Source organism: Nelumbo lutea, chromosome 5 (genome assembly GCF_056320005.1).
Source record: "Nelumbo lutea isolate HS-2025 chromosome 5, American lotus-T2T, whole genome shotgun sequence".
Lineage (NCBI taxonomy): Eukaryota > Viridiplantae > Streptophyta > Magnoliopsida > Proteales > Nelumbonaceae > Nelumbo > Nelumbo lutea.
The window spans coordinates 13558976-13586912 of NC_142688.1; the positions used below are offsets into that span (position 1 = coordinate 13558976).

At 39.0% G+C, this 27937-nt stretch overlaps 4 protein-coding genes across 7 annotated transcripts; all 4 read right to left on the minus strand.

Moving 5' to 3' along the window:
• Positions 1–930: 930 nt before the first annotated feature.
• LOC148850456 (uncharacterized) lies at positions 931–2751 on the minus strand. 2 transcript variants are annotated; one of them, XM_088946654.1, is made up of 3 exons: positions 2390–2751; positions 1860–2302; positions 931–1758 (listed from the first exon to the last, which is right to left on the minus strand). In XM_088946654.1, exons 1-3 carry the CDS (start codon positions 2466–2468, stop codon positions 1183–1185), a joined length of 1098 nt encoding a protein of 365 aa, XP_088802780.1. In that variant the 5' UTR covers positions 2469–2751; the 3' UTR covers positions 931–1182. The 2 variants fall into 2 exon arrangements, with proteins under 2 accessions (XP_088802780.1, XP_088802781.1); XM_088946655.1 differs by having other exon boundaries at positions 931–1755; positions 2390–2592.
• A 4703-nt stretch (positions 2752–7454) lies between these two features.
• Positions 7455–8702, minus strand: LOC148850457 (snakin-2-like). Of its 3 annotated transcripts, none has more exons than XM_088947647.1 (4): positions 8381–8702; positions 8196–8262; positions 8043–8088; positions 7455–7909 (listed from the first exon to the last, which is right to left on the minus strand). In XM_088947647.1, the coding sequence occupies exons 1-4, from the start codon at positions 8434–8436 to the stop codon at positions 7728–7730; spliced, it is 351 nt and encodes a 116-aa protein (XP_088803773.1). In that variant the 5' UTR covers positions 8437–8702; the 3' UTR covers positions 7455–7727. The 3 variants fall into 3 exon arrangements, with proteins under 3 accessions (XP_088803773.1, XP_088803774.1, XP_088803775.1); XM_088947648.1 differs by having other exon boundaries at positions 8390–8648; XM_088947649.1 differs by lacking the exon at positions 8381–8702 and having other exon boundaries at positions 8196–8353.
• A 3160-nt stretch (positions 8703–11862) lies between these two features.
• Positions 11863–12740, minus strand: LOC148850458 (gibberellin-regulated protein 1-like). The gene is made up of 3 exons (XM_088943765.1): positions 12536–12740; positions 12376–12427; positions 11863–12205 (listed from the first exon to the last, which is right to left on the minus strand). The coding sequence occupies exons 1-3, from the start codon at positions 12626–12628 to the stop codon at positions 12024–12026; spliced, it is 327 nt and encodes a 108-aa protein (XP_088799891.1). The 5' UTR covers positions 12629–12740; the 3' UTR covers positions 11863–12023.
• Positions 12741–14453: 1713 nt separating this feature from the next.
• LOC148850459 (uncharacterized) lies at positions 14454–27903 on the minus strand. The gene is made up of 6 exons (XM_088943764.1): positions 27011–27903; positions 17670–17869; positions 16182–16322; positions 15994–16074; positions 14874–14998; positions 14454–14766 (listed from the first exon to the last, which is right to left on the minus strand). Exons 1-6 carry the CDS (start codon positions 27231–27233, stop codon positions 14718–14720), a joined length of 819 nt encoding a protein of 272 aa, XP_088799890.1. The 5' UTR covers positions 27234–27903; the 3' UTR covers positions 14454–14717.
• Positions 27904–27937: the final 34 nt, after the last annotated feature.

Below are 27937 nucleotides of genomic sequence, written 5' to 3' on the forward strand. Positions count from 1 at the left end.
TAACCGAATAGCCTAACCTATGCTAATAAGATCTAGAAGATATAAATGTCTTAGAGTGTCATCTAATTTTCTTTATCAATCATCTAAACATTGACAAAAAATTAAACAGTTTCATATTCTTGTCTTGTCTCTTTTATTTAAAAAAGTTGGGATCACCAAAATACCCACTCAACATGACACCAACTTTCTTGATCAAAAAAGACAAGAATTTAGATCTGTTAATTTTTGTTAATATTTAACTGGTTAATAAAGAAAATTAAGTAACACTTGAAAGGCATTTATGTCTTTTTACAGATATTAATCGAGAATTTTTCCCATTCTTCCAATACAAAATGATAGATATAATATGTGGCATATTATATTTATATAGCATAATGTATAGTTTAATATAAAATAAGACATACATGATGGGGTGGTCCACCCCAGACCACAGCTAAAACTGATCGAGGCAGTAAGATTTATACCCAACCGAATTACTCAACAAACATGTAACAAATTTAACTTTTCCTTTCTTGCAGGGAAGAACGAAGATTTCTACCAAAGTTTAGCTTTTCCTTTCTTGCAAGGCAAAGTTCACTCACTTCCAGGAATTTTTTTAATATGAAAGTATGTGTACACTGCTGAGAACACAGCTGATCTGATCTTATCGTCAGAAATCCCATTTATGTCTTTTTTGCCATGTTTTCATGGTCTCTGTCCTCACAATTCGCAAAGCAGCATGATGAAAAACAGAGAAATGAAAATGAAAAGCGGAACAAGTCGTCAGGTCTTCAATCAAATTGGAATAAAACAGAGAAATAAAAAAGAAATGAAAATCTTTTTTAGAAAGCATCAAATTGGAATAAAACAAGTCGTCAGGTCCAATCAACAATTGTTTGAGGTAGCTAGTGTCCAGTGTTCCACCGCGCATACACAAATTAGATATTAATATAGGAAAGCAAAAAACTGTTGGGTTTAGCCCTGTTTTTTTATTAATGGAAAATAGAATTCATCTCATTTTGGATTGTAGAACGACACACAGATGACAGAATTCCCAAGCCCAAGTCAAAAAAAAAAAACAAAAAACAAAAATTGTGTCGAGGAAGACACAGAGACAAAAGAAAGATAATCGTCCCTCCCCATCATCAAAATCCTCGGGGAAGCGAAGATGCTTTCCTCGTGGTGCGGGAATCCTATTTCCTTTTAGTCCTCTTCCTCGGGGAAGCGAAGATGCTTTCCTCGTGGTGCGGGTATACCCTTGAGGTGGACGATACCAGGCGATGCTGCAGCTTTCGTCTCTGTAACCTCCTCTTCTCCTTCTATCTCGTCATCGTTGTTGTAAACAAATCGAGTATGCTTCCCTGTAAACTCTGGCATTCTCTTCTCCCCCACATTCATCTTGCTCAGCCCTTCGCAGAGTTCATCCACAAATGATCCAATTTCTTCATCTTCTTCTTCCTCTCCATTGTAATGTTCTTCTTCTTCTTCTTCTTCTTCTTCTTCTTCAACGTAATCTTCTTCATTGATGTCTTCACCTTCGTCTTCATCTTTAATACTACTTGCGTTAGCCTGACAAGACCAAACTGAAGAGTCGTCTTCATCGATTGATTTCTCTGGACGGTCATCAGTCCCTTCTTGGTATGTCAATACAGATGAGCATTCTGAGGAATCAGGCATTTCTGATTTTTCAGAGAAATCCAGCAGTAATGATCGAGTGATGAGACTCTTTTCAGATTCAAGAGTCTCTTCTATTGTTCCAACCATGTCCGTGTCCGACTGCTGGAGATAAATAAAAATTGTCGATAAGAAAGAAAGAAGGCAAAACTAGAAAGATATAATTAAAACATTAAATGACTGAAATCAAGATTGATCGGTCTAACCTGGGTAACAATAGATTGATCTACTACTTCGGACAGAGTTGAAGAAGCCAAGAGCCCATTTGGATTCAATTTGATATCGTCATTGCAGGAGAGATTGGGGACTTGGGGTGTGTTTGCTGGAGTTGGGGCTAGAAGCCCAGATGGCGAGCTTACGACGCTATGTAGGTGGAGAAATGGGCGATGCTCCAAGGACAGCTTCGACATCTCCGCTTCTTCTTCGACCTTTTGAAGGAGTGTCTTTACCTGACATCGGAGTAAGGCCTCGCCGGAACCTGGTGTATGCTTCGGTAGACTCCTCTTCTTGGCAAGGGATGAAGGGGTTTGCAAGCTTCCCGTAGCAAGCCCAACAATGGGGGAATCATTCGTGATGTCAAAGAGCGCCGATCGATCGGATTTACCATTTCTTTGTCTTGATAGTACCTTTTCAGATTCTTCGTTCTTCCCTGAAAAGAAAGAAAAACACAGAAATTCCAATGAGAAGAGGAAAACCTAAAGATTCGTTGCAGTAGAATTTCCGATTAATGACATACTTGCAATGGGGATGTTGTTCATTGCGGCTGAGGTTTGTGATCTTGTTGTAACCCTTCTCGTTGATGATGGAGTCTCCATTGTTGGCAGGAGGATTGTGTGCTTTTTTGCCCGGGAACTGTATTACGATAAGGAGGGGAAAGGCGAAAATGAACACTGAATACAAAGAGAAATCGGAAAGTGAACACAAATATAAAGATGGCATGTTAAGGCACAATTGTGTGTGGTTAAAAAAGATTTGAAACGTGGCTCCAACGGTAATGTTACCGTTAGAGGCTTAGAGCGTGTAGAGAGATGGAAACTCTTCGTAAAGCGCTCGAAACTAGCCGTTGGGAATTTTTTGTATTTTTGTTTTATTTTAATTAAAGTCGCTATATGGGAATGGCCACATATACCGCCATATCGTGAGGTGTCAATGCACAGTAATACAGTATAGTGGTCCCACAAGATACTGATAATTTAATAATTATGTAATGTCGTTTAAAATAAATAATCTTTATTTTATTAATTTGTTATACAAATAATTTCATAATTTAGTAATTTAGATTAACTATACTAATATTTTTTTACAAAAATAATAAATTACTATTAATTACTTAATAAAATAATTATTTTTTCATATTATCTATTAGTGTTCTATATTATTCATTTTATTTCATAAATGATTATATGTTACAACTTTTTGTAAATATTATTTAAATATTTAAAATACTTAAATATTAGTAAATACATAAAATTATGTTGTAGTCATAATTAAGTTAATCTATAAATTAACTTTTTTAGTCATAATTAAATTAATCTAAGCTTAAGCTCAAGGTTTAAGACTTTTTTTTTATTCATAGGTTTAAGACTTCAAGTTAGGCTTGGGTTCATCCATAACTTGACTTAGCCCACCTAAATTGCACCCCTAACAGCAATGTGACATTAGTAATTGAACTGAACCAAATTGAATACAATCCATGAATATATTATTTTTAGGTTGTTAACTATTGTTGGATAATATTGAAATCAAATGAGCTATGGGGGTGGGCTACCCCGATTGTGTAGCCCAATGAATCAAAAATAAAATAAAATAAAATAAAAGATTTTGGGCTAGATTTTGATAGTGTATTACCAACTTTTAAAGTTGCCTAAGACAGCCTGGCACACACCTCAAACGTAAATAATATTTGTCTCGACCTGGGATAGGGATAGGCTTACTCGTGTTAATTATAAAACTATGATTTTTTTAAATTAAAATTTGTATTCCTATCTATATATTAATATAAAATGTGTTATCTAAATATTATATAATAATATTTACCATATATGTATATAATTTTTAGGTCAAGCTTAGGGGTTTCTTAGCTTGGGCGTTGTCCTGGAGCTGTCATTGGACTTTGAAAATCTAATACCCAAATAGACTGTGAATCTGGTAATCCTAGATTAAGAATTTTAAATGTTAGAACTTGCACCTAGTTAATAATTATATTGGATGTGGATTTAACACCACTTAGTCTGATTAAAATCTAAGTCTAATAAAGAATTATTACTTTATGTATATATGTAGTAAAATTATGTATACATATAGATATTATGTGTGTCTATATAAAGTATACAATTGATAAATTTAATATTTTATATTTTTATATTTATATACATTTATTTTACATATATACTTTAAAAATAATTAGTTTTTAAAACTTTTTAAAATTTTGCTCAATTTAAACACAATAAAATAGTTGTGGATCTAGAATCCAACATAATAATTAGATGCGGATGCATAACTATAAATTTCATAATCAGATGTAGTTGGATAGGAATAGATTTGAATCCAATCCATTTACAGCCCTATTGCCCACATTATGTGTGGGCTTGGTGCAAATTCAAATTAGACCTAGCTCACAATAAAATAGTTGCTTGAGCTAGAACATTTATAGGTCTAGTTGGGTTGGGCTAAGTTATAAATGGTCATCCTTAAGTAGAACCATAGAAGGGGTCTTAGGACATTTCTAATTGGGCCATTATTAGTTTTATTATTTCAATTAGGTTTTATGATTTTTATGTGAAATACAAATGATTTGTTTTATTACTTTTAATATTTAGTTACTTTTATTATCAATTTTAATTATCCCATCAATATTATTTTTTTAAATAGAATTCAAATGTATTTTCATTTTTAATTTATGAACTACTAATTTTATTAATTTACTAAATTTTAATAATTGCTAGGTAATAACTTGCTAAGGTTTAATATTTTTATTAACTTTAGTTATTATGTTTCAAATTATAATTTTCTAACAACTAACCAATTAAATAGAATTCAAAATGAAATAAAAAATTGGATGAGAGTAAAACTCTCTCTCTCTCTCTCTCTCTCTCTCTCTCTCTCTCTCTCTCTCTCTCTCTCTCTCTCTCTCTCTCTCTGTTATTTTTAGGTGATTTAACTATTTATGATATTTTTATTAACTAATTTTTAAACAGTTGGGCCCATGCAAGCCTTGAAGTATTAGGCCCAACTTGGCCCTAAAATATCTGGGCCTGATGGGGCTGGACTGAAATGATCACCCCTAAGCAAATTTCTCTTGGTTTATTGGATTAATGATGAGATAAGAGAGAATAAAATAAAAATAAAGAAGAATAAAGAAGAATAAAAAAATAGAAAAAAAGTGATTTAATGGAGTAATTGAGAGGAGAGAAAATTAGTGGAGTGAGTTATTGGAGGAGAAAGAGTTAATGGAATCATTAATGAGGAGAGATAATTAAATGAGTTAATGAGAGAGAAGAGAGAGTTAAAGATGAATTAATGATGAGAGATAATTAAAGGAGTTAATGAGAAAGAGAAGAGAGAGTTAAATTTTTTAAAAAACCTAAATTTGATTTCCCCCTATATTATGATACTGGAAAAATATGATAATTTCATGTACTGGTTGATTGATTCTAAGCTTCTCCAGTATCATAGTGAATCATAATTTCATGTACTCACAATTTCCATTTTAGGAAATGTGAACCTTCTCAAGTATCATAGTGAATCATAATTTCATGTACTCACAATTTCAATTTAGGAAATGTGAACCTTCTCCAGTATCATAGTGAATCATAAGCACATTCAATGAGCACTTGAAAATTTTTTTGACACTTATCCCTTAAAATACCCTCAGCCCACCCTAGAAAAAAAATTAAAATCCACTTTTGACGGTTGTCAAAATATTTATTAAGTGCTCATTTTATGTGCTTACTTATGTTGTGCCTACTAAGCTGAATTCCAATAAACCATTTAACCTAAAAGCTTAAGCCTTGGAAGCTGCTAATTAAGAGTGCAATTTGGACGGACTTGAATTGGGAAATTGTTAAGATTTCAATGGGCCTGAGCTTTCAATACAGTGTAAATTCTTCAAATCGGGTTCCCAACTTGCACCCCTAGTGTTAGGTGGACCAACTGGTTGGTGGCCCAGTTGCAAGTTGGTGCATCCATGGCTACAGCTTTACCGAGACGTGGGATCCATTACCGACTTACCATTACTACCCCCCAGTAGGGGACTTAAGGGGGTTTGCGGTTTGGGGATGGGCACTCCTGTGTAGCTCCCTCCAAAATAAAATTATTTTAGATGAGACTCTTATATACTCTAACACACTCCCTCACAAAAGTTGAAGGATAGCCCTACATGGGTATTTTTTCGCCACGGATATCTTATGCTGACAACTGATATGCTATATATGGCCCTTTCCGGATCCCAAACCACCGAGAAACTGTCACCCCTAATATAGCATAGAGTGACTTATTAGTAGTTGGAACCTAGTTTTTTTTATTTTTCTTTTTTCTTTTTTTTTTTTAAGGATAGAACCTAGTTGTTATCAACGGATTCGCTGCTGTTAGAACAGAGTTTGATCACCCTCAGCCTGTTGGCACAAACAGTCTCCTGTCAGGTTTGGAGCCCATTCACATGAATGATTAATGTTGTAGTGACAGCGAGGTTATGATAATGAATGAACTATGGTCAAGTTCTTCTATTTGAATCATAATTTTCAAAGCATCTTTGATCCAAACAGTTGGACCGTTTGGCCCAAAAACTGTTCAACCATTCAAATAATCGGTTTAGTTTTATTTCTAAACTGTTTTTTTGTCAAAAAACATCGACTTGGTCAAGATCCGTTGACTTAAGTGATCAAACAATTGATCTATAGATTCACACAATAGTTTCTGACCGTTTTTATTTATTATTATTATTATTATTTTAAATTGCCCTAGACCAAAACTAGTGACCAAAGCGGGTCATGTACTGAGTATGGATGTGCGAACAGTAAGTGGGGAAGAGATTCGGAGTGGCAGACATGTGCCTTCGTGCCTTTTACTCTGTTTCACACATCCATTTTGTCCGCATAATTTCAAAAGAAGCATTTTCAAAGAATAAAAAGTACTGATCAGTCTGGTCTGTTGGATCGTCTTTATTTCCCAAGGGCCAATATGGGCCAATAGGTATTGACTTTGCTAAACGTTCGCAATCAAAGCAAATTAAGTTTCAATCGGAAACAGATTGCATCAAATTGCGCAAATAATCTCTTTTGGCAAGCTGGGGTTGTCCTTAATTGTAATGGTGAACGGTTTGACACCCATCTGTCTTGGTTAAATCAGAATCTTTAGGATGTTGTGTTGGTACCTAATTCTAGTCTTTGACCCGCCTCAATGTTGTGTTGGTACCTTCAATTCTATCTCTTAATTTGATCCGCCTCAAATAATCTCTTTGGTGAAAATGGAGGGCTTTCACCCTCGGGGGTCTGTGGATTGTGGTGGCTATCTCTTTGATTTCTTAGTTCAGCAAGAACTCGATCATCATACCTAATACAAGGAGAGCTGCGGTGAACGATATCCATCTTTGGACATCTAATGATGATTACGGTTTTATTTGGCGTGTCTTTTTGTCTTTTTGTGTGGGTTGCTGGGTTTTTTAGAAATCTAATAATAGGGAAGCCCATTTCAGGTTATTTTTGAGAAGTTTTAATGGAGTTTTTCATTTTTTTTTTTTTCAACTCATCTTTTATACGAAAAGACATACAAATAGATGTGTCTTAACCAAACAATCTTCAAACTGTACAAAAACTCACATCGTCTTATTAGATCTTCCAAAAGAAAATTACCAGATCACCCTTACATCTTTCCACATTTTAAGCCAGCAAATACAGACAGGGACAATAATCACAAACAGTAGGTAATAAATACCATAATTATTATTATTTCAAGCATTTTATTTTGAAGAAGCTAGAGAAGGCCGGGGGTCCATCGTTTCTTATTTTCTAAATAAACAAGTAGCTAGTAAAGCTAATAATGTAAGGAATGAAGAGTGATTTGATTGAAATTAATAGTTAAGGACACTTGTGCTGGTTGCCACGAGTGGTCATACTGGCATAGCAAGGGCAGACCTCTTCGTTGCCGGAGGTGCCAGGTGGGACGCAGTTGCATCTGTAGCAGCAGGTTGCACATGCCCTCTTGCAGAGTCGCGGCCTCGAAGATAACCTACATCTCGCTGCACATGCTGCACCACAATCTACAATTTCCTCCCCACCCCAAGAAAAAGAAAATTAGAATCCCATATGTAAATATGTAAGCAACTCCCTTCTCTAACTTCAAATTTCTTCCAACACAAATTAACAAAGCAAAAAACATAATAATATACGTACCTATGGCGTTCGATGAATAGCTTTCTGCACCTTCTGTACTGCTCAACTGCAACTCATCCGTGTCATGTACCAGCAGGAATTGAATGCCTCTTAGTAATTGATGACTGATATGAGAAGGCTTAATTTGCAAGTTAAGATAAGTTAAGCATTTACCATTCGATCAGCTTCAACTAGATGAAGAACAACAAGGGAGATGATGACAAATGAAGCAAAGCAAGCCCTGTTAACAGCCATGGCAAAAATGGAGATATCAGAGACAAACAGAGAGGAAACCTGCTGATGGGTTTTCAAGGTTTTGCCAAGATGCTAGCGTCGTATTTATAGCACAATCAACATACACTACTGACAGAGAGAGAGAGAGACGTCGGGGAGGCGCATGCGAGGACGGGAACATTCTCTATCTTTATCCGGACGTACCAGTTGTCATGTAAGCAGAATCGTCGATCAGGAAAAAAAAATAACAGAAGAAGAAGAAGTAATAAAGAGCAAGTGTGAACATGTGGTGTCAACCTAGCAGATCACTACCAGACTCGGTACTCCACATTACTACCCCATTCCGCAGGGATTTGTCTCAGCCTCAGCTTCTTTCATCGCATTAATTAAGACAAAAGTTAGGAGTCGTTTGGTTATAGTAATATCTTTGTTTCAATTTCCTCCTTCAAAACTAGGAAAATTTGAGCTCATTCATATTATGCGAGAGATTATAAATTAAAGGAGGCTACTTTTAATTTCCATGGGCACAAACACAGATGTCTAGTGGGGGCCCACACAGCTGTAATGGGCCTGGACTGATGAGGTACAGCTGTGAGTTTGTGGAATTGAACGAACCACTTTGAGTGTAGTGTAGTGTTTGTTGAAGAAGACGATCGAGAGAGAGGGATAGGGAAATGGACAGACCTGTCACTCAATATGCACGTGCATGCATATATATGCAGTACACACGTAGCTTTGGCTTGAATTATTGAATTAGGACTTAGGACTGTTACTTCCAAGACGTTGATATGGTCGGTGAGGGACGGAGGGGGGGAGTATGTAATGGGCCCGGAGTAGTAGGCACGTTTTAATAGTTGTGTCATACATTCTTCACTTAATCTGTCTTTCGTTCAAATGTTTTTGTTCTATTACAAAGAAATTATTTATTATTTTGTTATTTTTATTAAAATAATAAAAATAATGAAAAAATAAAACTTAAATATGTTGAGAGTTGGGACTCATTTATGTTTTTCTTTTTTATTGTTTTTTATTTTTAATTATTTTGACAAAAATAATAAAATAATAGATAGTTTCTGCCTAACGGAACAAAAACATTAGAATGAAATGTGCATTAACTAAGACATGTGTCACACAACTATTACATGTTCACTCATGGTAATTACTTAACGTGCCTACTACATCTGGACCCGTAAGCACATAATAGCTGTGTAACACATGTCCTAGTTAATGCACCTTTCATTCTAATACTTTTGTTCCGTTAGACAGAAATTATCTATTATTTTATTATTTTTCTCAAAATAATTAAAAATAAAAAACAATAATAAAGAAAAATGTAAATGAATCCTAACTTCCAACATGTTCAGGTTTTACTTTTTCATTTTTTTATTTTTAATTATTTCAACAAAAATAATAAAATAATGACTAATTCCTATCTAACCAAGCAAAAACGTTTGGACAAAAGACACATTAATTAAAGCATGTGTCACACACAACTATTACATGCTCATTCATTGCACTTATCTAACGTGCCTACTACATCAGCACCCGTATGTAATATTGTAATTGTGTTTGTGTTTACGTCATCCTCACTATGTGTCGTGTTTATCTATTAATTAGGTCCCGTTTGGAAGGGGCTGATTCAGCTGTTTTGAAGCGCTCAGGATAAATTATTCATAGAGGTTCAAATGGACACACCCACACGTTCCTCCTTCAAATTACTGATTAATGGCCAATTTGGACTGTCCGGATTTTTCACTACATATGGCTCACAGGATATGTGTGTGTGGGGCCCACATCGGAAAGCCAAAAGTCGCTTCACTTCAGCCCTCTTCCAGAAGAGTGCCATTTGGGAGGTCTTTCATGCAGCTGCCACATGGCTTTGCAAGATGAGCCTAATTGAAAGCCTAAAAGCTTTATTTGGAAAAAAAAAAAAAAAAAAACCTGAAAAATCCTAGTACACTTTAATCCTGCAGTTAATAAATCCATTTTCCACTAAAGTTAGTTTTAGTAACTCGGTCAGTGCAGCTGATTTCCTCCCGAAGGGCCTTAATTCATTAACAGTGCAAATTTCACTAGTGTAAATGCAAAAAAAGTGAAAATGGGCTGAATGTAAATCTGGCCCAGATTTCACCTTAGTCTGATAAGAAATTAAATAGGAAGTAAAACGATATGGTCCCAATTTACATAAAAGTGATTGGACATTGGAGGAAGGTCCTTCGTTTAGGACTTGGAAGGAGTAAGGTAAGAACCAAATTGATGTGATCTTCACTTTATATAAGAGAGAGTCATAATTAGAGAAAATAGTGGAAATTTTGTATCGATTTTTCAGATGCAAAATTTACACTGCCAATGGATACAAATGAGAGAAGAGGCAAGAGCAAACTTTGCATCTAGTAAAAATACAAACTTAATCAAATTAAACTGAACTAGATGCAAATTAAATTTGCATCAAGTTCAGATTTGCACTAGAAACAAACGGAGCCTTGGGTAAATTTGTACCCTCTACTCCCGTGAATTACCCCCACTCCAACCTAATCAAAATTTATGTCCATGCGTAGTGTAATTTTGTATCGGTACAAAAGTATGGGAGTGTGAATGAATTGAGTCTACATTTGGTTTAAAGCTTAAACCCTTCTATTTTATGTTTTAGCTGGTTTTGCCCCTCTTTGATTGCGGTACAATGGAATATCGAATATGGTTGAACCAAAATAAAAGTAAAACACTAAAACCTGAAATTAAAATGAACCAAAATTAGGGATCCTTCTCGTTTGTTTAATTGGGCTTGGGCCCTGGCGGGCGTACATAAACAGAAACTTTTCCAACGTCATTGTTGGATCCAATAAGAAACAAAGATCCTGATGAAGCTGTCATGAGACAGTCAGTACCAACACCCTGCAGGGTCTCAAATGGCACCTGCCTCTCTGGAGGGACAGCACAGACGCCAACTTTTCTGGGCCTTGGCATGGTGGGCCTTCAGTGGAGCTGGTTTGTTGGGACCCAGTCAACATCATTACCCATCTTGAGATTAACAACGTTATGCCCCCTTACACACCGATTCATGTTTTATTCAAGCAATGGGCCCACTCTTCTTTACTTGATCAATCTACCTAATCTATCTTTATAGAACTCTTAACAAGTGAAACCCAATAATCTTTCCTTCACCAATAATAGATTAAAGTAAACCATTTACTTGATTGATTCGATTCATTTAAACCTTTTTTTTTTTTGGTATTCACAGTGAAATTGGAATCATGTGTAATGGAATTACAAGATAATAAATCAAATTCAGAATTTCGGATATTCCCGGTGTGTAATGGACTGGATTCGGGTATACCACCACTATCTGAAATTCTGAATTCAATCAGGTCCATTTTTAAGCTCTGTTATTTTATAATTTCTAGTGGTTCACCTACCACCCACTTAAGATTCTTTTTCCTATAATACTTCCTTGTTATATAGACAAGTCTGTTAAAATTCCGTAACTGGAGGGTTAGGGACCATTTGGCTACCACCAGGTCGGAACTAATTAAAAGCATGCATCTTACACCCCACAAGGTGGTTAAAAAGGCCCATGTCTCAATTGCAATTGTGAGTTTGCGACCATTCATCGGAAAACAGAAATTACATTAAATCATTAATTGATTAAGCTGCAAAGAGGGTTTTTAATAAAAAAAGAAGAAGAAGAGATGAATTGACGGTCTCTAATCTATCATTCTCCAAAGAGGGTTTTTAATAAAAAAAGCTTTCCATCCCTGAGGACTGAGTTGGTTAAGGGCATTTGCGTAGGTTGTCGCGGGTTGTCATGTTGGCGTAACAGGGGCAGACCTCAAGGTTGCCGGAGGTGCCCGGAGGGACGCATTTGCACCGGTAGCAGCAAGTCCCACAAGCCCTATTGCACAGCCGAGGCCTCGATGATAAGCTGCACCTCGTCGCACATGCTGCACCACAATCTGAAATTCCACATATATATATAAAATTAATTATTATTTGTTAAGCAGATCACCATAGCAATAGCAACTTGGGTCTGGGATCCTCCCCCATGATCGATCGTTTTCTTTCATCTGACGACTTCTGTTCACTGCTCTGTATGTAATATATAAAATGTAGGTGAGATTAGTACCTATGGTGTTGGGGGGAGAGCTCTGTGTGCCGTTGCCATTGCCACTGCTAACCTGCAAGCAGCTCCATACACAGAGCCAGAGAGAGAGAGAGAGAGTGATCAGAAAATTTACCCTTTTTCTTTAAGTGAATCTGCGTATCGCCATAAGTTGAAAGTTTACCATGTTATCAGCTTGAGCAAGTTGAAGAACAAGAAGAGAGATAAGAAGCGAAGCGAGAACAGCCCTGTAGCTGTAATAGTCAGCCATGACCATGAGGGGGATATAACCAGAGAGACAGAGCAAGAAATTAAGAGAGAAAATTGGGCTTCAAGAAATTATCAGCTTGAGTATTGGTTGGTGATTACCATTGTTATGTAGCCAAGAAACGCAAGACTCTATTTATAGAGTCACAGAGAGGGTAAGCGCATGTGAGGATGGGAACATTCGCATCTCATGTACACCCAACCCAAGTATTGGAATGGATTTTGGCAAGGGCTGCGCTAGTTCTTCAGCTGGAGTCATCGGCTCCAGTCAGTCACTTCAGGGTTTAAGCTTGGTGGAGACTATTGAGTATTCAGTATTGACTAAATGCCAAGCCATTAGCCAAATTAGCCGCACGTGCCGGTGGCTCATGTCATGCTGCCAGGTTGTCAAATATGAGTTTGCGGGTCCCACACGGCAAGAAGAATTGAAGCGAGAGAGAGTGCACGTGGTGCACTGCCATCTGTTAGCATCTGGTTTTGTAGACGAGGAAAGAAAAAGAGGAACCGGAAAGGCGCACCACAGCTTTCCGCCGCCGTTAAAGAGAGAGAGACGAATCTGCCTGAGTCTCTAAGGCTCAGAAAGCGAAAGAGATGTTACAGATTGGTTCCGCAGCTTCTGAACTGTTGCTTTTTTCTTTATGGCTCTATTTATCTATTGAACAGGTTCTGAGTTCTCATCGGTGGAGCTGTTGAGCTAAGTATCTAAACTAGCTTCTCGACAGGACAGCTGTATAGTGTCGTTGTATACAGCTGTGTTTTCTATTCAAGTTAACCTTAATTAACCATGTCTCAGCATTATAATCATCACCCTCACCTCACACTCTCACACCACCTATTTGCTGTAAACGAGGTAAAGTTTATTATTTTTGTATCGGACGACGATGTTAAGAGGAAAATCGGGTCCTTTGTGTCGTTTCTCTTTTTGTGTTTTTGTTTCATACCTTCACAGTAAGGAGAAATGGCGAAACTTTCTAAAATCAGGCTGCCTTCCTATATTCAACAAACAAATTAAAAAAGGCGAAACCGCGGAAGCATTTTATTTGGAGAATAAATCATATTTTGGTCTAAAAAATTTTTTCAACGACGAGAACAAAACCAAAGGAAACTTCTCCCAGATTAACGATATTTTCTACGCCCTTTCTCTCCCAACATTGCAACTGGGAACATTCTTTCATCAAGGGCAATGCAATATATGATAAATGTATGCTTGGTTAGTGGAAATCAAGGTTCAAAATATTAATACGCCTGATAATAGTATTGGACAGTATCGATAACCTTTGTTTTTTTCTTTTTTTAATTTTCTTTTTCAAATCTAGTTCAGACGTGCTGGTTTAAAGTCCCATCCACCCCCTGAACCCAAGGTTCAAACATATCCTATCAGGAGCATCCTAATACACTCCTACAGCGGGTGTATCAGAGTTTTGACCGGTTCAAGAGATAAAAAAACCTTAAACCGGTCTTTTGAACCGGATTAAAAAAAAAACAGTATCAATACTGCCCGATACGCCTCTACTGGCATATCGGGCGTATTGATATTTAAAACCTTGCCTGAACCGATCGAAATCCCAATACACCTGTACGGGCATATCAAAAAACTTCCAATACGACACATCAACCATACGGCCTGATACGTGTCAACACTTTGAACCTTGACAAGAATAAAGATTTATGATATAAATTGGAATGTATAGAATCAAAATCCAATTCCTGGTGGAATGGCCATTCCCTCGCCCTTCCCCCTCCCTTGGATAGAGGTGTAATTTGGGAACGAAGTATATGTCCACCAATCCATCTCACTGAAATGCACAATAAAGATGCAATTGACTATGGTCGTATCCTCCCAAGTAAATTTTGGCTTTATAGGAAGCCTAAAATGCAAATCCATTCACTAAATTACATTATATATATTCTTTACCCAAAATCTCCTGCATACCGATACCAATCTTTACAGCCATCCCTCAATCCCGTCAAGAGATATACATGAACCACGTGAAGAGCAAAATAAGGGAATCGAGGTTGAGCACATGCCCGCATTTCCAAAATTTATGTCATTTGTAGCTGTACTGACACTACAAACTATTGCACAAGAAAAAGCTCTCTCACACCACTCCAGATGGAAGGCGTAGCACAAGCTGTCCACCCACTAGGCTGCAAATCAGAAGAATTTACATTATTAATTGGACTACAATACTTCACAAGGCTCATGCCAGAGGAAAGAAATAGCAATGCGACGACTCACTCAGCTTGTTGCTCACCTTTTGACATAGTAGTAACAGAAATCTGCAAGGATGAAAGTTTGGACAATTTCTGAGAGAAGAACCATGGATGGCCACATCCCATAGCCTAAAGCTGTCAGTAAGCGTCCCCGAGTATCCAATACCTGTTAATAGGCACAAGAACAGAAGTATGAGCAGTGGAATGTAAACCCAATTAATCCCTACCTGCTGGAAGTGGCCAGAGAAAAATTCACCCTGAAAGATAGCAGCTGAACAAATAACCAATATGCGTTTACACGGGAAAAAAAGGGCAGATAACAACCATATGCTTTTCTTTCCTTTTTCATCCATAGGAGGAACCTAGGAGTAGCCCCAATAGATGATAAAAGTAGACCAAGATGATTTGTTCAAATGCATAAAAGACCATCAACAGCACCAGTTAGAAGTGATCTGTTACAAGTTCAAGGGGATAGAAAGGCTAGGGATAGGCCAAAAAGGACATGGGTAGAAGTAGTAAGAAATGATTTAAGCACAAATAATTTAACAGAGGATATAGCTTTAAATAGAATGGATTGGTGAAACAGAATGCATGTAGCCGGCCCCCATATAGATGGGATTAAGGCATGGACAATGATGATGGTCATTTATGGTTCATGATATTTGTTGGACAAGTAACTGGTTATATAGCAAGGTTGGATCCAACATAGAATTGTTCCTCCCTAGGGACCTCACATAAAGCAAAACCAACCCAGTTGGATGGGCTCAACCATCTAATCTTACGATTGGTTATCTACATCTTATATCTAAAATCAATGGATTGGAATTTGGAGAGAACAGATTAACTGAACTTAATAGTTGTATTTCAGTGTGTGGGACCATTCATAATACCCCACACTAGCAATAAAGTGCACATGGCCCTGAACTTTGGCTGGCGTGGAGCATTATGATTGATCCCACAGCCCAAAACACATATCAAGTTTCAGCTAATCTGCTCTCTGAATTGGAAGGCTTAAGATTGTACACTCGAGAGAATATTTCTGATTGAGGAGACACTTCAAACAAAAAGAAAGAAAGAAAGAAAATAATCAAATTTTATTGGACCATTAGACCTTTGAGCACCCAAGAGAAACGTCTGATATTCTTTCTTGTGTTATCTTACCTGGAGGACCCAATGAGCACAGCTCAAGAACCTTGCAATTCCCAATGCAAATACATAATGAGCTGTAAATGGTTCAACAATCTGCAGAGTCAAAGAAATATCAGGTTTCAGAGTTTATGTATGAAGAAAAATAGTAATTCATCCAACTTAAGAAATCAATGATTTATCTTTCTGCCTTCATGTATTACCTTGGTATTCTGCATGACACGCAGCTGTGGTAATACTGAAACAGCTTCCATATATACACAAAAGGCCCAAGCAATCCTGTTAAAAAGATGATGTGTTGTTGATGGATGAACAAATAGAGCTAATAAAGCACAAGGTACCACCTACATCCACGTTGGAAAAAAAATGTTAATAATGACAAACAATAAATCCATAAAAACAACATTAAGATCAAAACAACAACACCAATGATGGTGATGAAAAGTATTTATTACAGTAGTAATGCTTATACAAATGAATTCTATTATTTTGTGTTTTGAAGACTCAACCATTTTTCCTCACAAGTGCCAGCATCCCTTAATAAAAATGGCTGAACACAATAACAACAGATATATTCCATTTTTTTCTAAAATTTGGCCAAGTCAACCAACATGTTTAGGCAAAACTTGGTTAATCACATTACAGATCATATGCATATGCACAACTATGTGTTTTTGAAGAAAGGTCCCTAATCAGGCAAGTGGAGAAATTCCCACCTTCTGTCACATGGAAGAATCCTATGGCCAATTTAAACCATTCATTGGGTAATGGACCCTCTAGGTCAGTTGCATTCTAACCAACCCAATCGACATCAACCTTATAACCCTCTTTGTATTGAAATTTTCCCCAAGTTACACAATCCATCTGAAATTTTTCCACTTTAATTTGAAAAAGGCCCCAAAAGAAATTATTCTAGCCATGTGGAAAGATCAAGGTTGCCTCTTGAAAAGAGGGCAAGGAGAGGAACACAGAAGAGACCAGTATTGCAAAATGGAAGATTTGAAGTAATTTTCTATTTACTAAATGACACAGGTAGAAGATATATACCCTATATGTTATATACACCCATCTTGTTATCAACTATTATTATGTATCGGTTACAGAAATTTCATGAATATTAAATTATTACAAGTACATCTTTTCATATTGTGGCATAGCTGCAGAAACAAAAATTTCACATCCATTATAAATAAAGTTAAATTATGCGCAGGTTGATATTTCAGGTTTTTTATGTCAGTGTGTATCAAATTATATATGTTCATAGATGGCACAAGCATGTGCCACCAGCTGAGTTATTTTAGCATAAGCAAGCACTTGTGCATAAAGCTAATACTAAATAAATAGCAGATACATTGATGTCTCAGGTTTCTTCAAGTCAGTATACTCATACATGCATATAAACCTCAGTCCTAAGTACTGATTAGGATTATTTTGCAGGTTAAGGCTCCAATATGACTAAGAGGAGAGACCAACGCAAATCAAGAAAGAATACAAAAAGATAACCAGTAGCATGTACAACCTACAAAGCCAACAGAATAGCTACTGCAGGTCCAAGCAAACAAGTAAAGTACTTCTGTTCATCCTTACAAGGTATATCTCTAAGACTCTAACAAACCAGCTCATTAATACATTACCATCTCAAGGTTCAATTTCATGAAAAAAGAATGTGGAACCCAATGAAGAAAACTCACCACATAATATATGGCAAAATTATCTTTGTCCTCCATGTAACTAGATTTTAGTTTAAAACGAATCATATAAATAACCCACAGGGTTGTCCCAAGTGTAGCTGAATCAAGGATTGTGTGTATATCATACTCCATGACAAAACTGCAGTATAGTCTAACAGCTAAAAATATAGCTGTTAGTTCCTGAGACTTGAGTGAAAGTCCTGCAAAGAGTTAAAAGTAAAAGAAGTGAAGCTAAAATATGCAATAGCAATGGGAGCTGAATTAAGAGAGGATCTACACTTTTGGGCTGATAAGTGGCATTGGTAAAGGATTATAATAGCTGATATATATATATAAGAATCTGAAATTAGGTTCCAAGGGGCAAAAATGTAATTGTAAAAAGTTGATCACAAATCATGGGCTATCAGAAAATATTACTTTTAAATTCAACCATTCATGCAAAATAGAAGGATTACATGTAAAGGGAACACCGCGCAAATAAAACTAAAGATTCTGATGAAAAGATGACAGAGTGTGACGGGTCAGCCACCATCAGCGCCATCAGCACGCCATCTAAGTGTCTTGGGTTGGGTCCTTGTACTCTTTCTGTAAAGGGGGGTAATGCCAATGGCAATTATGTAAATAGTAGTATGAATATTCAGTATTTTGATGTATCAATCTATCACTCCCCCAAATGCTTAACATACTCTTTGAGGGGAGGTAGGTAGTCGAGTGAGCTCATAAGCATGTAAAGGTTAAGCACGAGATCCCCTCGACAATGTACTGTGTGCTTGTGCTTACCACTGATTAATGCAATACAAGTTGCCTTTTGTCTAATTTGTGTGCATTCTTGTTTCCTTTTGTGTGTTGTTGCTTGCATTTCTAGGATTTCTCGATCCCATCGAGCGCCGCACGAGGCCCCATCGATTATCCCCGTGATAGTTGGCATCAGAGCCTCGTTGACACTAGCGGCTGTCAAGCCCAACGAGTCCCGGTTATGCCCCGCAACAACACCAGCCCGATGAAGAAGCGTGATATGCGAGAGGAGATCCAGGAAGGGATCTCACGGGTCTATGATGAGGACGAGCCTAGAGGTAGCTCACCCAAAGACAAAGGCGTCAGCTCAAAGCCTAGCAAGCATGACAAGTCAGTTGACAAGCTTGCGACCATGGACAAGCGCATCATGCGTTGCGAAGCAATGGTTGGTGAAACTCGTGACCGTGTGGACGAGCTTCAACTCAACCTTGAGACCGTAGCAGCGGTCGTGGAAAGATTGGAGGACCAGTCTGGTGACAGCTCCAATAGGCCAGACAACCCACTAGAAGACCTGGTGAAGGGCCTACAGATCCAGTTTGACGACTTGAAGAGCGAGGTGACCCTTCTGAAGAGGCTGATGGCCAGTACAACCAGTGCACCTGCTGCTCCAGCCCCTCCAAAGATCAAAGTCCGCGAGCCTACCTCATATGCAGGGACCCGCGATGCCCGGGAACTCAACAACTTCCTATGGCAAATGGAACAATATTTCACCACCGCCGAACTCGTTGAGGAGGCGGCCAAGGTGCGTACTGTTGTTATGTATCTTACTAATGTTGCAATGTTTTGGTGGCGCAGGAGATGTGCCGATGCGGAGCGAGGATTATGCTCCATTGATACCTAGTCCGTGTTCAAGAGCGAAGACAAAACGCCAGTTCTATCCAGAGAACGTGGAGTACCAAGCCCGTCGGAAGCTCAAGAACCTAAAGCACACGGGTTCATTGCATGAGTACGTGAAGGAGTTCTCTGCACTATCGCTCGAGATCACGAACATGTCAGACAAGGACTTGCTTTTCAACTTTATGGACGGCCTACAACAATGGGCTGAGCTTGAACTCCAGAGACGATGTGTGAAGGACCTCGCCACAGCCATGGTCATTGCTGAACAACTGGTAGACAACAGGCGACCAATCAAAGACGGCCCCAAACCCAACTCATATCAGGGCCTAGGGAAGATAGGAGGTGATAGGAAACCTTACTACGGGCCCAAGGGAGACTCTAGGCCAAGTAAACCCAACACTTTTAAGTTCTACAGGAGACCTGAAGGGGACCCTAGATACAGGGGTGGTCAGTTTGTGAAGAGAACACCTCCAGCACAATGCTTCATCTATGAGGGAAAACATTGGACCAAGGATTGTCCTAGTCGGGGGAAGCTCAATGCCTTGCTTGCAAAGCTTAGTGATGAGGAGCACAGCGAAGAGGAGAAGGAACCAGAGACAAGAATGGGGGCTCTATGAAGACTCAATGCAATGAAGAAGAAGGCGAGCCCGCATGAAGCACCGAAGTTCAAGCCAAAGGAACTGATGTATGTAGACATTCGCTTGAATGGTAAGCCCACAAGAGCCAATGGTGGATACAAGTGCTACACACAACTTTATTTCTATGGAGGAGGCATCCCGAGTAGAACTTGCACCTACCAAGGAAGTCAGATGGTTGAAGGCTGTGAACTCTAATGCCAAACCCATACAGGGTGTATCCCGTGGGGTGGTCCTGCAACTTGGTGACTGGGAAGGGATGATAAACCTCTAAGTCGTGCCCATGGATGATTTTCAGGTTGTTCTCGGCATGGACTTCTTAACTCAAGTAAAGGTGGTGCCCATGCCCTTCCTCAACTCAGTGTGCATATTCGAAGATCAGGCTCCTTGCATGGTTCCAGTTGTGCTAGAGACCAAGTCCACCCCCAAGATGCTTTCAGCATTGCAACTCAAGGATGGAGTGCGGAAAGGAGAGACCACTTACCTAGCCACATTGGTGGACTCCAACCTGCCTGACCAACCAACCGGGCATATCCCGCCAGCAATTACAATGGCACTAGAAGAATTCCAGGATGTCATGCCTCTCACATTGCCGAAGAAGCTTCCCCCAAGGAGAGAAGTTGATCACAAGATTGAGTTGGAGCTTGGAACCAAACCACCAGCACACTCGCCATACAGAATGTCTCCTCCCGAGCTGGCCGAGCTACGAAAGCAGTTGAATGAGTTGTTGGATGCTAGGTTGATTCAACCTTCTAAGGCCCCTTTTGGAGCACCAGTCCTGTTTCAGAAAAAGCGTGATGGATCTCTTCGGCTCTGTATTGACTACCGAGCTCTCAACAAGCTCACCATCAAGAACAAATATCCCATACCTTTGGTGGCCGACCTCTTTGACCAGCTCAGCAAGGCCAAGTACTTCACCAAGCTAGACCTGAGGTCGGGGTACTATCAAGTGTGTATAGCCGAAGCGGATGAACACAAAACAGCTTGTGTTACCCGATATGAGTCCTTTGAGTTTCTTGTCATACCCTTTGGGCTCACTAATGCTCCAGCCACCTTTTGTACATTGATGAATAGAATATTTCATCCCTACCTGGACCAATTTGTTGTTGTGTATATTGATGATATTGTAATTTACAGTAGAACCTTGGAGGAACATGTTGACCACCTCCATACTGTTTTCCAGGTCCTGCGAGACAACGACCTGTTTGTTAAGAAGGAGAAATGCTCTTTCGCCACAAAAGAGGTGGCCTTCCTCGGCCACATAATTCGAGCAGGCACAATCAGTATGGATCCAACTAAAGTTAGGGCCATTCAAGATTGGGCACCTCCCACCAGGGTCACCGAGCTTCGCTCCTTCCTTGGCCTCGTGAACTACTATCAAGATTCATCTCTGGATTCTCAGCATGAGCCACTGCCCTCACCAACTTACTGAAGAAGACTAGCATGTGGACCTGGAGTGAATGTTGCCAAACAGCTTTTGATGATTTGAAGAGAATTGTCTCAGCAGAATCTGTCCTCGACTTGCTTGACCCAAGCAAGCCGTATGAACTACACACAGATGCTTCTGACTTTGCCATTGGTGGGGTCTTGATGCAAGAAGGACACCCCATCACCTATGAGAGCCGCAAATTGAATGATACAGAGAGGATGTACACTGTGCAAGAGAAGGAAATGACAGCCATCGTCCACTACCTCCGCACATGGTGACACTACCTGCTTGGCTCCAAGTTCGTGGTCAAGACTAACAAAATAGCTACTAGTTACTTTCAGTCACAGAAGAAGCTGAGCCCTAAGCAAGCTCGATGGCAAGATTTCTTAGCGGAGTTTGACATGACTCTAGAATACAAGCCAGGGCCGATGAACAGGGTTGCTGATACACTTAGTAGGAAGGCTGAGCTTGCAGCATTATCCACAGGCAAAGGTCCCTCTAAAAGCCATATCAGACTGGACCTCATTGAGCGCATTAAGGAAGAACCCCATTGCTCATAGCTTATTAACAACTACTCGTGAAGGGAAGACTAGGCGATTTTGGGTTGAAGAAGGCCTTCTTTTGACAAAGGGAGGCGGATATTTGTACCGAGAGTTGAAGACTTGAGGAAGACTCTCCTACGTGAATGTCACAACAGCTTATGGGCAAGACACCCTGGGTGGCAGCATACCTTGGCACTTCTACAACATGCCTACTATTGGCATATGGAGCAAGATGTTCGAGAATACACAAGGACACGCCTAATTTGCCAACAAGACAAGCCTGAGCGTGCCAAGCCTCTTGGACTCCTAAAACCTCTTCCAACGCCCTCACGACCTTGGGAGAGTGTTTCCATGGACTTCATCAGCGGTCTTCCTAAGGTGGGAGACTATGCATTTATTATTGTTGTTGTTGTTGATAGATTTTCCAAGTATGCCACTTTCATCCCAGCACCAAAGCACCTTTCAGCTGAAGACACGGCATACCTTTTCTTCAAGCACGTGGTGAAATATTGAGGAGTCCCACAGAACATTGTTAGTGATCAGGATCCCAGATTCACTAGTGCTTTCTGGACAGAGCTATTCAAGCTTCTTGGTTCAAACTTGAACTTCTCCAGCAGCAACCATCCAGAGTCAGATGGGCAGACAGAGAGAATGAACTCCCTCCTGGAAGAGTACCTCCGTCATTTTGTATCAGCTACACAGAAGAATTGGGTTCAATTGCTGGACATTGCACATTTCTCCGTCAACACACAGAAGAGCTCCTCCACCAATCAGTCATTTTGAAGTCATCACCGGCCAACTACCAAGATGTCCGCACAGCATCGTCAACGACCATCAAGGGAGAAGCCCTCGAGCCTCCACTTTCACCAGGGAATGGAAAGAATGCCTTGACATCACACAAGCCTCACTAAGAAATGGGCCGATTTGGGTAGACGACCCGAGAACTTCCAAGTAGGTGACCCGGCCTTAGTCTTCGAAGAGTACACCTCGGGCTTGTGAGAAAATACGAGGGACCTTGTGAAATCCTAGCCAAAGTAGGAGCATCAGCCTATAGACTCAAACTACCTCCTTGGCTAAAATTGCACCCTGTCTTTCATGTAAGCCAACTCAAACCCTACCATGCCGACAGCCAAGATACCACCCGAAACCAAAGCCAACGTCCACATCCATCCTACCAACCACCCAAGAACCGATCCCTTGGCTCCATCCTCAACCATAGGTTGTCCCAATCCTCCCAACCATCAAAATGGGAGTACCTAGTGAAGTGGAAGGGACCTGCAGAAGAAACCACCTGGGAGCATGCAGAAGACCTCCTTCCGTTCGCAATGAAGCTGGATGAGTACCTGAGGAAGAATCTTCGAGGACGAAGATTGAATTGAGTGGGGGAGACTGTGACATGTCAGCCACCATCAGCACGCCATCTAAGTGTCTTGGGTTGGGTCCTTATACTCTTTTTGTAAAGAGGGGTATGCCAATGGCAATTATGTAAATAGTAGTATGAATATTCAGTATTTTGATGTATCAATCTATCACTCCCCTAAAAGCTTAACGTACTCTTTGAGAGGAGGTAGGTAGTCGAGTGAGCTCATAAGCGTGTAAAGGTTAAGCACGAATCCCCTTGACACTGTACTGTGTGCTTGTGCTTACCACTGATTAATGCAATACAAGTTGCCTTTTGTCTAATTTGTGTGCATTCTTGTTTCCTTTTGTGTGTTGTTGCTTGCATTTCTATGCTTTCTCGATCCCATCGAGCGCCGCACGGGGCCCCATCGATTATCCCCGTGACAAGGGGGCTAAGCACCACATGCTATTAGGAACACAATCATATCAAGTCTCATCCTTTTCTTCCATTTATAACTCCACAACCTATTTCCGCAATAAGCTTCAAACCTAGATCATCTCCTCTCTAGAATTAACACTCAAAGGATTCCAATTATTAAGAATTTTTATCACTGCTAGGTCAACCACATTATAAAACAACTGTAGAAAATAAAGAATAAAAGGCAAGTTTTAAAGGAACCTGCAATTATGTTCAAACTTTGGATACAAATTTTAAGACAAAGAAAACTGATCAGGCTGACAAAGCTCTCAGTTTCCCTTATTTGTTATCAAATCGTTTACATTGACAGCTAACAGTCATCATGGACAAGGAAAAACAAAAGGATGTAAAAGAAACCTCTGAACACAAGAAGCAGCAATACCATTAAAATGAAACTTCAAAACATAATCTCTGTAACCAATAGATTAGATTCATGAAGATAAAAGATAATAGAACATCTCAAGTGTCTAGATGATGCCTATTGCATCTCTTTGGGGGGTACTTCCGAATACAGAAACACCACAGACCGTCTGATGATCTACCAATTTGGCCATGACTCAAAGGAAGCATCAGCAAAAGACTTTTCTAGTACATATGATATTTAAGCTCCAACGTAGTCACCATTGTCTGTGAGACAAAACGAACCATAAAAATCTTCTCTTGGACCCAGACTGTCAATAAAGTGGTCATTAAAGTTTAACTAGATAGTATCACCAGGGAGGATAATGGGAGGATGTTTCTCCAAACTCAACCTCCAGTTCACAAACATATGACTAAGAACCATCCTTATCCTTTTTGGGGGACTTCTTCTTGCAAAGGGGTGACATGTACAAGCAGGCCCTCCCTTCTCCCCAAACGTGAAATCTCATTTCTACCCCTTAATCTTGCTACCGATCCAATCCATTCAATGAGAAACACCCTATTAACTTGAACCGACCTCCCAATTATATCAACTCTACACCAAATGCATAACCCAAATTGCAATTTGCACCACCACCCTACATCTGACCACTATAATTTAACACCCTCCAGGAACCCCTAGGTCCATAAATCAAAGACCCATTTGAGCCAAAGAAACTTTCAGAAACCCACCTCACCAAGAGAACAATATGAAGTTGACTAAGACAGTAAGACTAAGAGAGGCTATTACATCCCAACTACAAATCTTGGTCCACTCCTAGGCCAGATGCACTCATAGTTAGTGCAACTTAACAGCCCAATCCCTAGATAAGAGGTCTGCAAGAGCATTAGCTGATCTTTGAATCCACTGGAATGAAGTGTCAAGCCATCAGCTAGTGCTCTGGCATCTAATTATATAATGGAGCCTCTGCGATCTATCTATATACAAGGACAAAAAATCAATTACAACAGTCAGTCCCCTTCAATCACCACTCCATTCCACCATGAGGAAGAAGCAACTTCAAACCTAGAAGCATTTTTCCTTTCTTTTTTTATTGGTTTTCAAGCCTTGAAGCATTGCCAACAGCTTGGCCATTAGGGAGTTACCTTCACCTACAGGACCTGAGAAGGCTCAAAAGAATGAGGCCTTATGGTTTCAAAGGTTCGAGTATGATAATCATGGCAAGAAAAATACCTAAGTTACTAACTCAAAATTCCCCAAGGACTAACCTATTAAATCTATGATTTAAGCACAAGCTATGGAAATATTCTTATGATAAAATTAGTAAAAAAGTTAGTCCTGCTTCAAAGCAGATCTTAAGGAGATATCTAGTAAGGAAGCCATGCTCCAAGGCATCTCCTCTTGCAAGGAAAGTGCAGAAGGAATCAATAGTGAAGAGGAGGGAAGTGGAAGATTTTTCTTTTCTTTTTTTTTTCTTTTCTTTTTTTTTCTTTTTCATGGATAGGAAAGCTGAAGATCACATCCTTGATCACTTATTATTGTCTATATAAACTTCTCCATCACCCTACCTAGATTGTTAGTTCTAACATCATTATTCTAGACCTTATTTTATTAGTGAATTAGTTTAACAAAACTCTAGTTATCTTGATTCCATAGCCAAAACCCCTTTAACTTACTACAACTTAAAACTATCATAGATCACTCAACTTGACCTGTATAATATTCTACAGTGGTCACGTTGGGATGAAACTTTCTTTATAACCATTTTATGAAAGATACAGTATCAGGAGAGGTCATATATCCTATCAAAAGTTACATGACATTTTAACAGACTGAACTGTTTACATTAAAAACCCAGGCTCTGATGCATAACTTCTAAATATCAGAATCACAGATGCTACAAGGTTGAGTATATCTACAGGAATACTTCATCTCTAAATATACAAGAATAAGGCTTATTAGTGATATCTTCATCCACATAACTGGATAAGTTGTGATGCCTTTCCATACAGGTATCCTCTAAAACCACTGCATAGAAAAATAACCATAATTTGTCACATAAAAGCACCCCATTTTGAACCACTTGATACGATCAATAGAGCCATAGAACACCCTTACATGATCCTTACAAATGAGCTCATACAACAGACAACTAATGACTCAACTGACATTATCCCTTCTCCATTTAAGATTTCCTTCTAAGAAAAAGTAAGATGCCCATGGATATCTGCCTGGGTTCATGATAAGCAGGTAGGCCTTAAATTAAAGAGTTTGTTCTCAGAATCCCGTATCATTCTCAATACAAAATCAATGATGCCAAAGATCAGAGCCCCATTGCAGATGGAATCCAAAAGGATTTGTTTTTGCTCATTACCACACATGCAGGATGCAAAATTAATATTAAAATCACAACAAGATTATAGAACCGCTAAGATGAATTTCATACAATGAGGAATAGAAATTCATCTTTTCAACCAAAAAGTTAAAACCTCAGTTTATTGGATGGAAAAACCCTGATCAAGCAGCCCTGACTTATTTCCAAATCTCTCCCACCCCAGACAAGGTAATACCAAGTACAAACAGAACATAAAGTACAATAATCATCGTTTCAAATAAAAGAACCATTAAAAAACACCAACACACCCACCCTCCAAGAAAATTGTTTCCTTCATTAAAAAATCAACATTGACCAAATCAGCAACCCTAGTGTATGAAAAATCGCCAATTGACCATTTCTCTTCAAAGTTCAAACATGACGGGGTAAAATTTTTATGAGAAAACAGAATAAAGAAAATTCGTGTCTTTCTCACGTATAATGAACCTACTAAGACCAAAAAAAAATCAAAGCTTGAGATGAACCGAAACAGGAAAAAGAAAATAAAAAAAAAAAGAAAGAAATAACGGGTAACCCTAGAAATAGTACCAGCACAAGTCTTCTCCTTGGTGAGTTTGTAGATGAGAACCGAGATTCCGATAGCGTGAACGGTCTCAGCGCCTATGAATAGATTATCGTGATCATGAACAATAAAGCGGAGCAAAACAAGCGCGGCCATGCCCGAGACAACAGCGAGGAAAGCCTTCACTTTCGGAGGTTGACGCTTCACCCATGTCACCACGGCGTGGATGGGCCTCTTCGGTCCCTTCATTCCGGTCTAGCTCGATTGTGAAGCTCACAGTCAGCACGTCGCAACCCGAAAACGAAGAAGACAAAGACAAGGTATAATAGAAAACCAGATCGGTCGAATATCGTCCCCGTCCGTAAAAGGGTCAATACACTTCTGGTAGCAGAAGAAATTGCGGTCCGTACTTCTATTATCGATATATTAATAATTAATTATTACTTATCTAATTAATCAATTACAGTTTTAAATATAAAAGCGACTTCGAGCCTTGGAGCTGGAGGGAAGAGAGGTCTGAGAATTGAGGGTTCGTTCGTTCCTGGTTCCTGCCTGCCGTGTACGTTTTGGTTTTTGATTTTTGATTTTTTGTTTTTGATTTTTGAAGTGGGGATTGGGATTCAAAGTTATAACCGGAATTTGGAAAAGGAAAGGAAGGTGGGTGTTGGTTGGGGTAGGACTACAGGACTAGAGTCGGAGTCGGGTATCGACCGACATATCGTCCGTATCGGATTTTAGTAAATCGCATCAGACGATCACAATTGACAGATCGTCTATTGCACCATACTTTATAGTTATAGACTAGAGGATTAATTAATCCAAGAACCATATTAACTATTTTATTTACATAATAAACGGATAATATCTTATCTTATGGAACGTGCAAGTGGGTGTGGTGGGTGGTGGATTTGAATGGAATGGAATGTGCAAGTGCAGTACTACATAAATAAAAA